Source organism: Zonotrichia leucophrys, chromosome 3 (genome assembly GCF_028769735.1).
Source record: "Zonotrichia leucophrys gambelii isolate GWCS_2022_RI chromosome 3, RI_Zleu_2.0, whole genome shotgun sequence".
Lineage (NCBI taxonomy): Eukaryota > Metazoa > Chordata > Aves > Passeriformes > Passerellidae > Zonotrichia > Zonotrichia leucophrys.
The window spans coordinates 74,017,232-74,034,543 of record NC_088172.1 but is presented as its reverse complement, the minus strand read 5'-3'; the positions used below and the strand labels follow the sequence as shown (position 1 = coordinate 74,034,543).

General features: G+C 44.1%; 1 protein-coding gene across 6 annotated transcripts; it reads left to right on the top strand.

Moving 5' to 3' along the window:
• The first annotated feature begins 9,411 nt into the window (after positions 1 to 9,411).
• ZBTB18 (zinc finger and BTB domain containing 18) lies at positions 9,412 to 16,851 on the top strand. 6 transcript variants are annotated; one of them, XM_064708822.1, is made up of 3 exons: positions 9,412 to 9,525; positions 10,851 to 10,934; positions 13,031 to 16,851. In XM_064708822.1, exons 2-3 carry the CDS (start codon positions 10,922 to 10,924, stop codon positions 14,611 to 14,613), a joined length of 1,596 nt encoding a protein of 531 aa, XP_064564892.1. In that variant the 5' UTR covers positions 9,412 to 9,525; positions 10,851 to 10,921; the 3' UTR covers positions 14,614 to 16,851. The 6 variants fall into 6 exon arrangements, with proteins under 6 accessions (XP_064564892.1, XP_064564894.1, XP_064564896.1 ...); XM_064708823.1 differs by lacking the exon at positions 9,412 to 9,525 and adding an exon at positions 10,193 to 10,350; XM_064708824.1 differs by lacking the exon at positions 10,851 to 10,934.
• Positions 16,852 to 17,312: the final 461 nt, after the last annotated feature.

Below are 17,312 nucleotides of genomic sequence, written 5' to 3'. Positions count from 1 at the left end.
GGGATAAAAGGCTGCACTGCAACCCTTCCTTTGCACCACCAAAGAGTTTCTATTAAGTCATTGATAAGGTGCTCATAATTTCCTAGTTTGTATTGTACTTATCCTTCATCCTCTTGATGGCAAAGGGCTGGTTGAAGTAATATCCTGATCAGTAGGAGCCATTTTTGACAACTTATGGAAGGCAAGTGGGGTGTTTTGTTCTTAAAAGAGGATGAAAAGAGAATTATAGGCCAATTATCAAACTTAATAATTAAACATATTAAAACCACCTAGAAGACCACAAGGAGATGAGTGTCGGCTCACACTGATTAATCATGAATGAAGCATGTTAAACAAAACCAGCTCCTCTCTGGAACTGGTTAAGAGGTCTGGACAGAAGGGGAGGTAATCAGCACTGCCTCCTGCCCTCAGCCAGGCTGTTTGCCTGGCCCTGCTTGGTGCACTTGATACTAAACCAGGGAACATGCTCAAGCCAGAACCAATCAGTGGTGGCAAGAGTGGCTGAAAAGCCACAGACAATGGATCATTACCAAAAATTCACTGCCAAACTGAAGGGCTGTATTGAGTCTGGTTCTCTAGATAGCTGACCTAGATTTGATACAATTCATTTTTTTCATTAATGATACAGATAAACAGCTTAAAAATACAACTCTTAAATTTGCAGATGAACCATCTTGGAATGAGCTGCAAGCACACTGGAGGAAAGAAGCGTTCAAAATGGTCCCGACATACTGGAAAATGGACCAAAAGAGCTGGGTGCATGGCAATTAGGATGAAAGCATCTACTTTGGGAGGAATAATAAATTGTGTAAATGCAGGATCCATAGCTAGGACATGGCCACGAAGGATGTAGACCAACTAGAAGCTGAAAAATACTGAATACAATGTGAGAAACATGACCTACAAGGAACATGTAGGGCTGCTAAAACTACAGAAGACAAGGCTGGACAAGGTACCATGGCTGGCCTCCAGCACATGAGCTATTAATGGGCAAAGGAAATAAACTCTTCTGCATGACCACTCTGGGTTGGGTGGAAGTAAGAAGCTTCTTAGAATAACATAACAAGGGAAAATATTATGATTTTTCCTGAGTGGATGGTGGAGTCTCCTTCACTGGAGATTTCTAAAAACAGGATGGACCAGCATTAGCCATAAGCAGCCCAGATACAGATACAGACGATTCTGACAGCAATCCAGGCAGGGAGATGAACTACATGACCTCTTGAAATTCATTCAGTCCTAATTTTTTTAGATTTTATTTCTATATTACCCTTGGGAGGTACAGAACTACTTTGTGCCTCAACTCCACACCAGTGAAACAGGAGCATCAGTGGCCAAATTAAACAAATCAACGAGAATCATTTGCATTGAGTTTGGCTGTCTGATTAATCACTTGGAGCTCGCAGCTTATACAATGTATCATCTGTGACTGCTTTATCATGAAAAGCAGATATTTGCCAATCATAGTGGGGAGAAAATCTGACATTATTGTCATGACTGAATGCTCTTAAATGCATTTAAAGTCTTACAGACTAGTTGGCTGTAATGTATATTTAAAATTCTTGAAACCAGCAAAAGATCAGATTGAAGAATGAGAGAAAGACGGTAGAACAGTGACACTGTGCAAGTTAGTTTAAATAAAGAATCTTATCAAATCTACTGACTACTTGTTCACATCTGTCCAAATATAACTTATGCCATATGTCCTACTATATAAGTGAGCTTGGAGGCAGGACACTTCCCTAAGCAGCAATTCACTTCCTGAGTCTGCTCTATCTTCAGGAGAATAAAGAAGAGGGGGAAATGATACATCACAGAAAAATCTGAGAAACAAACAAAATAACCTTCTAAAAGCTTCTGGGAAATAAAAATCCTTTGTCTGCCCGAACAGTATGGTTAGCTGAATCTTTTTGTCTTCTTGTGTATTAGGAAAGGCATCATACCTGACATTACCACAAGATGCCTTTGAGGAAATCAGATATCTCAGGTTTTCTTCACTTTTTCACTGTGTCAAGATGGTAAATACTGTCTTGCCAGTCACCTCAGTGACCATCCTCCCATCATGGAAGCACAACTTACGGGTGCCACCTCTTGGTTCAGACTCCCAGGTATGGCCAGCCCGGCCCTCCACCCTCGGTTTCCAAAGGCCTTGCTGCTACACCAAGAGCAGGCTGGCGAGGGGAGACCCAGCTCTGCCCAGCCATGGGGCTTCCCAGCAAAGCACTTCCTGATGGGAGCTTTCAGCTGGTAGGGTCGGATAAAAATATCATCAGCGAAATCCCGTTTCAGATAGCAGAAACCTCCTTATGGCTCTAAGAGTTTAATTTTCATTTAAAAGTCAATAAATAAAGGCATAAGGGTTTAAGATAAATTATGCAAGCCCTTTAGCCATAGCCATTACATTCTGCCACAAAAATGAGCTGCTGTTCTCACTTTGTTTTATGGGCTCGCTGTAGCCTGTTGTTATTGTAGCTGCCAAATAAAAACCAGCAAACCATGCAAATGAAAATATAATCTTTTTTGCTTTCATAGTCTTAGGATAAACTGGTATGTGCAGTTTCAGAGAAGGGGTTTCTTTTGAAGTCTGTAGTGTTATGCCCCTGTCCTGTGAGTCTTTACAAGTGGAGTGGCTTTTTGATCAGCTGCTCTCCCAACTCCAACTGCAGCTATCACAAGCTCAAAGGCAAAGAAAAACATAACAGCTTCTTCTAGATATGAAGAAACTGGTTGTTTCATGAAACAAAAGTTCCCTTGCTTTTAGAATAAAAGATTTGCCACCTCTAATTTCTTTCAAGCCTCCTCTTTCCCTGACAGGAGCACATACCCCACAACGTGCTTGGAGTCATGTGTTTCCTGAGGGTCTGTCACCCAGCAAGTGTGCCGAGAGAAAGCCATGCAAAGTAATTGTGACAATGAACAGCAGCTGAAGCCAAGCGGTAAAAGCACAAGACTCCACACAAAAATACCTGGGACAAAATGTGCACCAGTACACACACAGAGAGAGAGAGAGAGAGAAGAAGATGGAACTAGGTCAGGGACAGGGTCTTACTCATGCTATGAGAAAACGGGACTGTAAGCATGAGTTAATGTGCTTTCAGGTTAATACAGCAGAGCATTATATTAATGGCAGGATATTGAGAATAAGAGTACATGGACTAACATGCAACATTTAGTCCATAACTTTTCCACCCAGAGTTGATATTCAGAGCTTGTCTTTTTCACCTTTGCAATGGCTTGTCTCTTTCTTTTGTCTGTCTCCGTTTATTTTCATAGGCACATTCACTGGTGATAACATTTTATATTTTGTGCTTCCTAGTGGGAGCTATGCTGGATGCTGACACCCACTCTTGTGCAGAGATTTTTGCATATTTTTTTTTCCTCTTCCACCCGTTTTACACAAGATGGTAACATATGGCCTTGGGTGATTAAATGATTTAGTGAATGAACTGAGCAGAAAGAGCAGGCTGATTGGAAGAAGACAGCTTCTGTTTAGGCATAAATGTCTTTGTAATCTGTAATGATAGGAAAGAAATTACAGAAAAAGCATCAGAAAATTTAACAGAGTTTTGGCTAAACATTGTATTTTTCAGGTCTGATTTAAATATAGTGGAACAATAGTATAGCGGCTATTACTTGTTTTGTTTCTACAGCATGTCCTTGTAGAAGGGGCACCCCACAAATATACACAGAAGCACACACCTACACTCAGCATGTAAAGAGATATAAATTAAACCAATGGTTTTGTAAAACTAAGGTGCCATTATAGTTATTAACTTCTGAACAAGGCAGTCTACAGAATTGGTGTGAGCCACCACGCTAGCTGAAATGGCTTCACACCATACAACTTTCTCAGAATAACTCCAACTACAATAACCAGTCACACCCACACGACCTCAGCAGGAACCACAGGAGGTTCTATGAAAGGAAGACATCTGGATGCCTTCTAAGCAGTCCCACCCAGTACATCTCTGCCACTGCAGGGGCTCAGAGCACAAATAAACCACCACTCCCATCCTCTTCCTTTTGGGGGTATCATGACTTGTGTCTTTCTTCTGTTTTAACTTGAGGTTTTGTGTTTGTTATGTATCTTTGGGATAATACCTACATGTTCTCACAAGCACGCAGCAGCTTCTGGTGTAGTTCTGTTCTGAACTAAGCATCTGTTTGTGGTTGGCTGTGGTTGTGAGAGACTGGACTCCAGCAGCTAGGTGTTCCTACACTGGAAATTTGAAGCCTTTGTATCCAAAAGAAGAGGCTTTTAGAGAGAAAACATTTCAGTTCTGCTTCCAATGATGGTGTCCATACCATTAACAGTCAACAAACAAATCCAACTGAATTCCAGTTCATGTCTCCACCCACAAGACCAATTCTGTCTTTTGTGATCAAATTTTTACACAGAGCCTTGAAATTGTTTTGGGACATCATGAAGAAATCCTTGCCCTTGTTGATAATCCCCATGTGAAGCAGAAGCTGTTGCTTAAAATTAGACAAACATATGCTCCAGGAAAAGACATCTGGACATAAAGAAAGTTTATCAGTGAGTCTGTCCTCAGCTTGTAGTGTGAATGTTAGAAGCCACCTTGGTGATAAATCTCAGTGTAGGGCACTCCTTCTCCTGCATGTGAGAGCATTTGAGATGAGAGAAGAGGTTTTGGCCCACATGGTAAGAAAAGCTCTTAGATGAGTACATCCTGATGCTTATCCAGCATAGTTAGGCAGATAAGAATTACTGATCCAGTCAGCCTCTGGCACAATAACGTGCACATTTAGCCAATTCATGCAAATGCTGTATTATATTATCTTGGCACTTCCTCAGCACTGGTTCCCCAGAGAGAAAACTCTGTTCCACGGTGACATCAGCTGAACCTCAAGTGTGATGGAAGCCTCAAAAACTACTTAATTTTTAATTTTTCTGAAAACCAGACTGCCATCAATTGTTACACTACAGTTGAAAAAAAAAAAAAGGCAACAAAAAAAAACCCCAAAAATCTTAAGAGTGCCATGATCATAAATTCTAATTTTCACTTCTCTGGGATACAGAGAAGTGAAATATTGTAGATATTTAGCTATTTTTTTTTCTGCTTTATCTCCAGTTCTATTCATCAAAACTTTCTGGTAAAATTTTAATTTACCAAGAGGGTACCCACTTTTTATTGTCCTATGAATGAAAACAGTAGCAATGCATAAGGGTGACAGTATTCATTTTGAAATTACCTGTAGGGCATAAACCTGGGCTATTCGGAGGCAGATAAGCTGTTTCCATTGTAAATTTCTTTTTTGCCATCGAAAACAAAATTAATGGAATGTACAGTAATAAGAACAGCACTACTCTACAATTTGAAGAAAATGTAGAAAACTGCTTTGCAGTAGGTATAAGAAAGTATTAAGGACCAGATTTCCATCTGGTTCCACAGTATAACTGTGTTGTGTTAGCATCTATATCTATTGCTCTGGACCCAAATGTCACACAGGCACTTTGACCCTTGCCAGCTCGGGCTCTTCTGCTGGACTGACCTCAAGAAGAGTTCCCAAGAGCACACAGCTCCATTCAAGCTCTGGAAACAAATGTGCCCAACACCTCTAAGGCCAGCAGGCAAAGCTGGCATCTGCAAAGCAGCTCACTGTGTATTAATGAACCTTGAGCAGCAACAAACAATATCGGGAGATTCGGCACACAAACTGTGTTAGAAGAGAGGCCAGGAAAGCCCGATGTTCTCAGATCAGAGGCAGAAGCCGGGAGGCTCTGCCCAAGCTGCAGGCGCTCCTGTAGCTCCGCGCTGCAGCGTCAGCCTTGGTTATGAGCCAAAGGCCTTCAGGCCTCCTTGTTGCCTGGAGGATATAAATGAAAGTCAGCAAGTGAAAAGGTGCAAGAAGTGCAAAATTGCATCATGTCTTTCCAAACTGTGCTTGTGAAGTAAATGAGACTCATTTCTTTCCATGCTATGTTGAGATAATTTTTATTTTCCTTGGCTTATGAATGTTCATAGTTCAATTTTCTTGTGTGTGTTCTTTACAGTACCTTGGGATGCCTGAGGTGATTTATAAATGTGTGTAGAGACCAGGTGTACTGCCAGATGTTTATGTCCCTTTACAACAAGGCTTCACCATCCCTTCCAACGGAATTCATGTCTTATATTATTTTTTCTAATAGAAGATCAACTGGACTATTGGGTATTCGTGAGTTTTCCCTCAGAAGGTTTTTTCCCTTAATTCACTCTCTATCATCTTGTTTCTATATTTATCATAATGGCAAGACTTTAAACCTCTCTAAGTACTTTTAAAAAAATTAGAGTTCCTTTCACATTAAAAAAATCCCAGACAAATGTCAACAGTTCCAGGTTTAAATCAATAAAGCCTTACTCACTGCCAAAAAAGATTTTTAATCTTAAAGTGCTACCTACGCTCACTTTTTCTCTGTTTCTCTCCATCTTCTATTTAGAAACAGTAAAATAAGTGGTTTATTATAACAGCTGTATAAATGGTAATTGCAGATCACTCTCTTAACTATAACTGTAGTAAGAAATAACCTGTAGCCCCAGGGTGAACCAATCTACACAAAACAGACAAAGCAATTTACTGGAGGTCATATAACCAAATGACAGAATGGAAAAGAGAGTGCAACCTGATTTAATTAGGAGTCAGCATTGTAAATACTAGATGAGGGACAGTAAATTTTTTCTCAGTACATCTTAAAACGTAAAGAGGCAAGTTCTTGTATATGAGGAGGAAATAATAAATTAACAGAAAGTACAAACAAATTCAATTAAATTTTATTTAACATTTATTTTAAAATTTCATGTCCTGTATAAGTCTGTAAGGATCTGAGAAAGTCCATTTGCTAAATGTCCTCTTTAGCAAATAAATTCTTTAATTTTTTTCACATTAGGCAGACTCATTTTCCAAAGAGTTTTGTGTTACAAAAATGCCTAAATTGCCTCCCTCGGTAAAGCTGTACTTGCATAAGTAAATATTCACAAACTGAGGTCTTACTAACCAACCCGGAGCAGCTGGTGAGATGGCTTACTTGAGGAAGCAAGAGGCAGCACGAAGTGTAGAGATCTAGGACAACACAGTTAATGTAATCATCTCAGGCACAGTCACTGACAGTTCAAATATATATAACTGCATAAGTTATTTGTATATTTAACATTATAAAAACCTAAACAAGCTAAACTTTAGAACCATTCTCCGAAGTATTTCCTGTTAAAGTATTTTCAACACTTATTTTTGCAATCAAGAGAAAAAGCAGTTTAGTAGCTATAGGGATGATGTTCAAGAAATGACAGGCAGCAGGGAATACAGTACTGATTTTTCTCAGATGAAGTGATTATTAGCACTGAGGAAACAATCAGGAAACATGAAGAGTCAGCATCTTAGCTGCCGTATCCTGAAGACAAGGACAAAATCCTATCAAGTTCCAGCTATAATGAAATATGGAACAGGGTGCCTGCCAATGGAAAAAATACCCAAACTCTTAATGATGGCATTGTATCAGCGTCTAAGAGAGACTGAAAGTTAATAATTTAAAAATTCCACACCTAGTGTGAGCAATTAGTTCACTGAAGGATGGAGTGAAAAGTGTTTTCTTTTGTACATATATATATTTTATATTTTCATGTATGTATGTAATGCTTGCAGCATATGGCCACCTAGATGCTAGCTGCTGTGTTATATACATAGCAGCGCTGTCAGAGCAATTAGGCACAGCCAGAATTCAGTCTGTTTCTTTGTAACAGTTTCATATCGCTGAATAGAAGGACATGGTTTTCAGTTTTTACAGCCACTCAATCCATTTTGGTTATTAATACTCAACTGAGTTTTCTCTTTAAACTCCAATTCTCTGTTGGTGATCCTTGTTCTCTTTAAAATACTTCCCTATATTACCTCTTTACCTGACGCCGAAGGGGAGATGGGGAAATACCCTAATCTCCCTGGATTAGTCCCTTGCTAAGGAAGACCTTAGCCCTTCCACCCTGGCCTCCAGTGCCCTACCCTAACCCGCCATCATCCGTGGTATTCTCCAAAGCCGCTGACCTCAATCTGCCAGGGCGGGAAGCACAGCCAGCACCCACGGCAATGCAGCGCCTGAGGTGGGTGCTCAGGGCAGAGCTCCTGGGAAGAGAGAAGGCAAAGCACCTGCGCTCTTGCTGTGAATTCGCAGCTGGCTGGTGCCAATCAAGGAGAGAGGCTAGGACACAAACCACAGAATTGCAAACATAAATATTTATTCTTGCATCTAAAGTGCCCCAGCCAAACTGGGCACACCCCTGAGATTTTGCTTTAGGAGTTTTCCACAATGGTATGATATGAATCACCTAATTACCCACTGGTGCTTATTTCTAATTATCCAATCATAAATGTGGCAGGGCAAAGCTACTCTATTTTTGTACATCTCGCAGCAGCACCCATTAGCATCCTTGTGATTTATGCTAATCCAGATGTTCCTGCATTCAACTTCTGCAAAGTTACCGAGCATCAGCAACTTGAATTTCTCTTAGATACGGATCCCTGGGTGAATTTTGGCAACAAGTTTCCTTATCTTAGCCGACTGCGTGTTCTTAGTAGGGGCAGATGACGCCTCTTGGGTCTTGAGGTGACACTGCAATACGGACCATACACAACTAGCACACATACATAACCATCCACAATACACCAGCAATGCTCCTGCCCTGACGGCTGCATGGTCTCAGCACTTTATGGCACTCCGCCCGGCCCCGCGGCAGCCCAGCAGCGCCCAGCCGGCCGGCCGGGGCTGCGGGAGCACTCGAGGTCCGGGGGCAGTGGAGGAAGCGGGAGCACAGGAGAACCCGGGAGCACCCAGGAATCGGGAGCACACCGGGCACAGGACGCAGCTCCGCTCCCGCCCGGGCCGCCCGCACCTGCCACCGTCCCGGCATGCACTGCGCCGCCGCCGCCGCCCCGCCCCGCCGGCCCCGCCCCGCGCCGCTCGCCCCGCCCCAGGCCCGCGCGACCCCGCCCCCTTCCGCCTCGGCTCCCCGCCGGGTCACGCCCCCCGTGCCCGTCCGCGCTCCGCGATTGGCGGCGCCGCCGGCCTTCCCGGGCCGCCCCGCTCCAATCGGCGGCCGCCGCGGCCCGTCAGTCAGCGGCGGGGCGCCGCGGCGGTTGGCGGCGGCGGCGGCGCGGGCGGGCCGCGCTGTCAGTCAGGGAGCGGAGTCCGAAGTGGGGAGCGGGGAGGGAGGGGGCGAACATCTGTCTGCCGCAGCCGGGCCCGGCTGTGCCGCCGCCGCCGCCGCGCGAGCGCCCCGCGCCCCCGCCCGCCCCCGGCCCCCGCCCGCCCCCGCGCCCCGCCGGTGCCATGGGGAGCCGCTGAGCGCGGGGCCCGCTTCGCTCCGCCGGCTGCCCCGCTCGCTCCTCAGCCGCCGGCAGGGGGGAGCCCGGGGGGGGCGGCGGCCAGCGGGCGCGGGGGGCGGGCGGGGGGCGAGGCGCGATCCCGGAGCGGCAAGTGAGCGAAGAGGAGCCGGCGGGCGGCGGCGGGAGCGCGGGGACTTCGGGCCGCCGCGCAGTGTGAGTCCCGCTGCCCCCATCCCCACACACCCGCCGCGCCGGGGCCGGGGCCGCTGCGGCCCCGCGGGGCGGGCGGAGTTGGCGGCGGGTCCGGCCGGGGGTGGGCGGAGGGGCGGGGGCAGCGCTCCCCGGGCGGTGGGACCGGCCGCCCCGGCGACGCTCCCGGTTACTTTTCTTTTGTTGCCGCCGTGACCCGGGGGCGGCTTTTCCTGCGCGCCGGGCAGCTGCTTCCTTCCCCGCGGGGCGGCTGCCGGCGCGCCCGGCCACGGCCCGGCCGCTGGCGGGGGCGGCGCTGCCCGCGGGACCGGGGCCCCGGACGGGAGTGTCGGGCCGGGGGGGGGACACACACGGCCCCGGCCAAAAGTTGCCGCCGCCCGGCGGGGCTGGCGGGGCCGGGCCCGCCGGGAACTTGCTGCGTGCCGCCGCCGCCTCCCCGCCCGTCCCGTCCCGTCCCGGGGGGCGGCGGGCTGTCCCCGCCCGGCGGCGGGCAGGTGACCCGCCCCGCCGGGTACACGCGTGAGTGTCATTGGGGGGGCCGGCGCGGCTCGGGGCTCCCGCTTGGGCGGGGGGGCCGCTCGGAGCCCGCGGGGCCAGGGACCCGCGTCCTGGCGCCGCCGCGGTCACAGAGCCGGGCAGCCCCGGCCCCGGGGAAAGCGCCGTGCGGGAGCCGAGCCGAGCCGAGCGCTCGCAGCAGTGCCCCGGCCAGGGGAGCCGCTCGGCGGCTCGAAAGGAGCCGGAGTTGGTGCTCGGTGTCACTTGCGCTGCCTTAAACGCTGGAACTGAAAGAACCGGCGGCGGAGCGGGGAGCAGTGAGGTGGTAAATAGGTCCGGTTAATTTCTGCTTTTAAATGAACCCCTGGGCTCAGTAAAACCCCGAGCCGGTGTGGCTTTCTGGGGTAACCCCGTGGCTGGGGTGCTCTGTCAGCACGTAAAGCGGACCTCCAAGTTAAGGCAGAAGTGTTGCTATGCTGCACATACAGTAAAGCCCCATATGTTTAGGATTTTCTTTTTTTTTTTTTCCTCCCTGTTAGAAAGTTTGAAAAAAAGAGACTTTGAAGTATTTTGTTTATACTAACAGAAGAGAAAAGTTCTCCTAAGAAAAAGCTGGTGGCAGGAGTGTAGAGGAGTAGCATATGGCATTAAAAGGAGCACAGCTGGAGGTAGCATTTCCATCTGAACATGATGTCAGAGCAGCTGACAGCCTGCCATCCCTCAGCCTTTTATTCTAACACACAGACAGGGAGTTAGTGTGTGCAGATCTGTGTGTGGAGAAGGTATCTCATTCCTCTCTAACATCATCTCCACTTTGCATCTGTCTCTCCTAGTCTGCTTTTTTTCCACCGATCTAACAGACCTGGAGCCAGCAAGACTCAGAGGAAAGGACTTAATCAGGTTTATGTGTACTAAAGGTAGGAGTAGCAATAGATTAGATACAGCATATTTCTGTTTTGGTGTGTTGTTTATTGAATTTTAGAAAAAAAAATCACATTACTTTTCTAACCAAGTTTAGAGGTAATATATGAAATTGAGTATTAAATGGATAAGTGGACTTAGTCAAAAGGCTTGGACTACAGTTGGAGAGTATCAGTTCTTGGGCACATTGTTAGCATTAACTTTAATGCATATTGTGGGAATGTCTTGGTTTGGAAGAAGGAGAGAGCAAGTTCATCCTGAATTTCTGAGACCAAAACTGCAATGGATTTAGTGGCAAGCCTAAAGAGAGTTTTGCTTTATGTTCTTGTCTTGCATCTTTTAAATTACTTTACAGGGGTTTTAATGAAATATGCAAGAGTGTGTGTTTTTACAAAAGGACCTTCCTGGCTAAAATGTGTTTGTAGGGAAGTCTTTCGTTACATGGTTAAATATCCAGTAGCTCAGAAATGTAGTAGCATACAGCTGTAGTGCTTCTGAAAGATAGAAATCAGTTATGTGTTTAAAAACTTTTGTACCCGGGAGAATGGCTTGACTGGTTTCCTCTTTTCTTCCTTGCATGTAGCATTTGAAATCTTTTATTTAGTGTAACAATAATTATTTGGAGGAGTTTTTGTATTTGCGACTAATTTAGAACTTGTAGATTTGAGCTGCCTGAATTGGCCAGACAGCTGTAATCGCACTCCTCTATTCTTAATCTCTTTATCTGGGCAGCAGCTGCCATATGGCCACAGTCAGCTGGATCAGATGTTTATAAGCTTCCTTCTTCGTCCCTCTCTGTCCTTTCAGCCTCCTAATTTGATCACAGCTACCTTGTGAGCTGCCCTCCAATCTTTATTTTTAGCCCTCTTAAGGATTAGGATTGATGTTGGCTGTGGGGCACTTAAAGTGATTGTATTGTAAATCTTCATGCTTTACTCTAGCAATGGTATTTTACAGAATATAGTAGGGGTTGTGTTGTAAGTTTTAGTACATCTTGCTTTGCAAGGGATGAAGGTTTTTCAATAATATCTGCCAGCCTGGAGAGTCACGATCTGCTCAGATGGTTTGGGAGACCATTGCTATCAATCACAGAAGAATAGATTAACATAGGTTTTTAAAAGATTTTACTTTCAATTTGATTTTTGGCTTCTTTACTTCTTTTTTAAGTTTATTTTGTCTTTATCATCAAGGAAGGCAAATAAAAATCACTTGGGTAAGAACAGTACTTGGGATACTCTTTCTAAACGTGGACACATGCTCACGTTGAATGGTTGAATGACTTTTTTTTTTTTTTTAAAGCTCAGTACTGCAAACTCTGCCTGGTGTGGGAGGGGAGGGAAATTTCTGTCCTTCTGCACTGGGGAAGTGGTGCTCGTTGGCGTTTTGGTTGTTAGCTTTCTTTTGTATATTCTGCATGTTGGCAAAAAATGTTCATGTTCTATTGTACAGTGTGGAAAAGGTTTAAAACCTTAAAAAAACTGTACTTACTACAAGAAGAAAGCCACATTAACTAAATTTGTAAAAATGTCCATTTTTGCTGTTGATATAAATTGATACATGTAAATATTTTTTGTCTTTTATGAATGTTAGACTTAGGGTATTTAATATTTCTTCATGTGAGAACCTCTCCTCTTACTACAATTTGACTTTAAAAAGAACATAGATGATCTGGTACATTTTTTCTGCTGCTTCCATGATCTCTCAAACTTAATGTTTAAAAAAAAATTTTTTTTTTTTTTTTGGAGGGAGGGGGGTTTGCCCTCCTAGGGACTCAATCTGGAGGAAGTTCTCTAAAAAAAAAAAACCAAACTGTTGAACAGATTTTATGAAGAGCAGTGATACTTCAAAAAAATTGCAGATGTACCTATGTGCTGACTAGACCGGCTTATTTATCAGAGAAAGGAAATCATAACTGTAGTGGTCAGTCGGGGAAAGAGTTGCCATCGTACATTTGTGTAAAATAATCTTTGCGTGGTGTCAGTACCAGAATTTCGGCAATACAAACACCGGGTTTTTAGAGTGGAATTACTTGGATTTATAAGTTCTGTGATTCTGACCTACATTTAATTTTTAAAAATTTTGTTGCTTATAGGTTATGAAGACAGTATGGAGTTTCCTGACCACAGTAGACATTTGCTACAGTGTCTGAGTGAGCAGAGACATCAGGGTTTTCTTTGTGATTGCACTGTTCTGGTAGGAGATGCCCAGTTCCGAGCGCACAGAGCTGTACTGGCTTCATGCAGCATGTATTTCCACCTCTTTTACAAGGACCAGCTGGACAAAAGGGACATTGTTCATCTGAACAGCGACATTGTTACAGCCCCAGCTTTCGCTCTCCTGCTTGAATTCATGTACGAAGGAAAGCTCCAGTTCAAAGACTTGCCCATTGAAGACGTGCTAGCAGCTGCCAGTTATCTCCACATGTATGACATTGTCAAAGTCTGCAAAAAGAAGCTGAAAGAGAAAGCAACCACGGAGGCAGACAGTACAAAAAAGGAGGAAGACGCCTCAAGTTGTTCAGACAAAGTGGAGAGCCTCTCCGACGGCAGCAGCCACATGCCAGGAGACTTGCCCAGCGATGAAGATGACGGAGAAGATGAAAAATTGAACATCCTGCCTAGCAAAAGGGACTTGGCGGCTGAGCCTGGGAACATGTGGATGAGATTGCCCTCAGACTCAGCAGGCATTCCCCAGACTGGCGGAGAGGCAGAGACGCACACAGCAGCAGCTGGAAAAACAGTAGCCAGCCCCTGCAGCTCAACAGAGTCTTTGTCCCAGAGGTCTGTCACCTCCGTGAGGGATTCAGCAGATGTTGACTGCGTGCTGGACCTGTCTGTCAAGTCCAGCCTTTCAGGAGTTGAAAATTTGAACAGTTCTTATTTCTCTTCGCAGGACATGCTTAGAAACAGCCTGGTTCAGGTGAAGGTGGAAAAAGAGGCTTCCTGTGATGAGAGTGATGTTGGCACTAATGACTATGATATGGAACATAGCACTGTGAAAGAAAGTGTGAGCACTAATAACAGGGTACAGTACGAGCCGGCCCACCTGGCTCCAATGAGGGAAGATTCGGTCTTGAGGGAGCTAGATAGAGAGGACAAGGCAAGCGATGACGAAATGATAACTCCAGAGAATGAGAGAGTCCAGGTGGAAGGAAACATGGACAGCAGCTTGCTCCCTTACGTGTCAAACATACTTAGCCCTGCTGGCCAAATTTTCATGTGTCCTCTCTGCAACAAGGTCTTTCCTAGCCCCCACATCCTGCAAATTCATTTAAGCACGCACTTTCGAGAGCAGGACGGGATCCGCAGCAAGCCTGCTACCGATGTCAATGTCCCGACCTGCTCATTGTGTGGTAAGACTTTTTCTTGCATGTACACCTTGAAACGTCATGAGAGGACTCATTCAGGTGAAAAGCCCTACACTTGCACCCAGTGTGGGAAGAGCTTCCAGTACTCCCACAACCTGAGCCGCCACGCAGTGGTTCACACGCGGGAGAAGCCTCATGCTTGTAAGTGGTGTGAACGCAGGTTCACACAGTCCGGAGACCTTTACAGACACATTCGGAAGTTTCACTGTGAGTTGGTGAACTCATTGTCTGTCAAAAGCGAAGCACTGAGCTTACCTACTGTCAGAGACTGGACCTTAGAAGATAGCTCACAAGAACTTTGGAAATAAAATTTTTATATATATAAATAATATATATATAAATCTATATAGTTGTGGTACAGTCTAAAAGCAATCTTGTTTCCTTGAACTGAAAGTTTGGCTATTAGCTTGTTTTTGCACTTTAAGGCAGCATGAATATTTCACTAATTTAGCACTCCAGTAAAATGAATTGTAGAGGTAATCCGACAAAGTAACTAATTGCGGAGCGTATTTTCCCCCCTTTTTGGAATAGAAGCCAGCGGATACTTTACTTCTAAGGAATCTCCAATTCAAAAAATTAGGACGTGGCTTTATTCTCCCCAAAACACTGCGTTCTTTTAAACTCTTGATCTTTTTCCCCTCTTTAAAATCTGAATGTAGAAATCCTCTCCCAATTTTGTCAGTTCCTTTACATTTCTATAATTGCATGAGTCCTTTCTAGCTGTTGGAAACCTGAATGCTTTTAGACCCAAATGGAAAATTTCTGAAATGCTGGATTATCTATTTTTAAACAAGCGGTTGACTTAAAACTTATTATGGCAACTTCTGGATTTCTGACAGTTCCCACTGGAAAAAAAAAACCACAAAAAAAACCAACACAAAAACATAAAACAAAAACCCTGAGAGTACACTGGGATCACTGGGACTCTGTCTTACGTGAAGGTTTGCTTGGGATGAAAAAGGATATTGCAGCTTCAGCAGTGATGAACTGTGTGTTTAAAAAATGTGAATTACTGTTATTGTATACTGTAATTGATTACATGGGCCGGGGGGAGGTATCAAAGAACTTGGCAGGTTGTGTTGATGCTCTTAGTTGAGTCTTGAAAAGTAAATATTAACGCTACAGAAATGCATGATTTTCAGTATATTTTTGTCTTTGTTTGCATTGTATAACTTTAACGAGTGAGTTGAAAATTATTTAATTTCCTTAGGAAAAAAACCTGACACCGTTGAAAATGCCAGTGTTATAAAGACGAGAAATGCACTGTTTTTATTTTATCTAATTTAAATTTACTTTCCCACTGTCTTTAAGTTGAGAAGAACTTAAGCTACGAGTTGCCGATTTAGCTACGTTAACAAGGAGAAAAAAATTGAATGTTTACAACCAGGCTTCGAGATTTGCATGTGCGGTGTGCATTTACTAACCCCAGACCCCTTCTAATTGCACAGACCCCACGCCAGCTCCAACTGAGGTGCGTCCATTTCCCCAGATGAGCATTTGTAGGATTCCTGCTGCACCACTCCACCACAATAGGTCGTTCTTTTTTTTTTCCCCCCCGTTGAAAAGAGGCTGTGGACTGAAAAAAAAAAGCAGAAAAAGCCCCGGGCTGAAAGGCCTGGGCAGGCCTGAGTGACAGGGGGGGCCGGGGGGGCCGGGGAAGGACTATGCGTATCCAAGCAGCAGAGACTGCAGCCTGACGTGTGGTTTTAATGACCAACACGCAGGTCAAAAGCATTTTGCACAGTGTTTGTTTTCCTGTCTTGCACTTACAAATAAGGTCTATGGGAGTAGCATGGAAAACGTTTGCTGTTTTTTCCTTTTTTTTTCCTTTTTTTTTTTCTCTGCTTTTGTTTAAAATTTGATCGCCTTAACTACTGTAAACATAGCCTATTTTTGTGCTTAAGATACTGAATGGAAAACTCCATTGTGTATTGCTGGACTGTTTTGGAAATATTTGGTCAAATGTGTGTTAATTTGGCTGTAATGGCATTTAAAACAAAAAAAAAGCTGTGAAAATGGCCTTGGAGCGTTATCTTTAGTTACTTGAATAGTTTCTAGGTTTAAAACTACATTCTTTTCTTAAGTTAGAAAAGACAATCAGTGTCTGAGGAAAATGGACTTTCTCTTGGATTTTTTTGTGGTCCTCGTGAGTGATTGCTTTTTTCCTTTCCTTAGTTTCACATTCTTCTTTTGTTCTAAAACTTAGACTGACATCTAGCTTTGACAATCATAGTATGTTTTATTTTCCTGAGGAGGGAATAACTTATAATGCTGTTTAGTTTTGTACTATTGGTGTGTTGGTGAATTTTTAAACTGTGTGCTAACTGCAATAAATTATATGAACTGAGAAATCAATTCCCTTGTCTTTTTTCCCTCTTTTAAATTATAGTTATGGAGTATTTTTTATATTGTGTAACTTTATTACTTTTGTACAGACTTCTATTGCTAACTGTGTATGGAATATGTTTTCAGTATGCTTTTGGGCACTTTGTTGCTACCATGCATATTTACATCTCACTTAACATTTAAAAAAATTAAATGCTTGTGTTTTGAAAGCATTTCTCTGTGTGCAGCTCTTGATCATTCTGTAGAGGTATTTTTTAATAATTATTATTTTTTACTTCCCCAAAGACTTTTGCAGAAGCAATCTATTGAATTCCAGAAATTTTACTGCCATGCAAATATCTGTGCAGGCACACAATTCCCTTTGTAGGCTTAATTTCACTCCGAGGAGCTCTCTTGGGCTCACTCTCTTGATATATCAGTCTCTGTGAGAACAGCAGAGCAGAAGGCAACAACTTAATCTGAAGCATTGGCCGGGTGCTGACTGGCTGTCAGTGCTACAGTAGGCAGTCAGAATGTCCAAACTACTGGTAACGCATCAAAGCTGTCTGGACTACAGAGGAAAATTGAAATAATCCTAAATCTTTTGGGTATTTCTCTTACAGACTAAATGTTACTCTAAAAATAAAAAAAGTATAAGCTTAGCTAAACCTTTTAAAAAGAC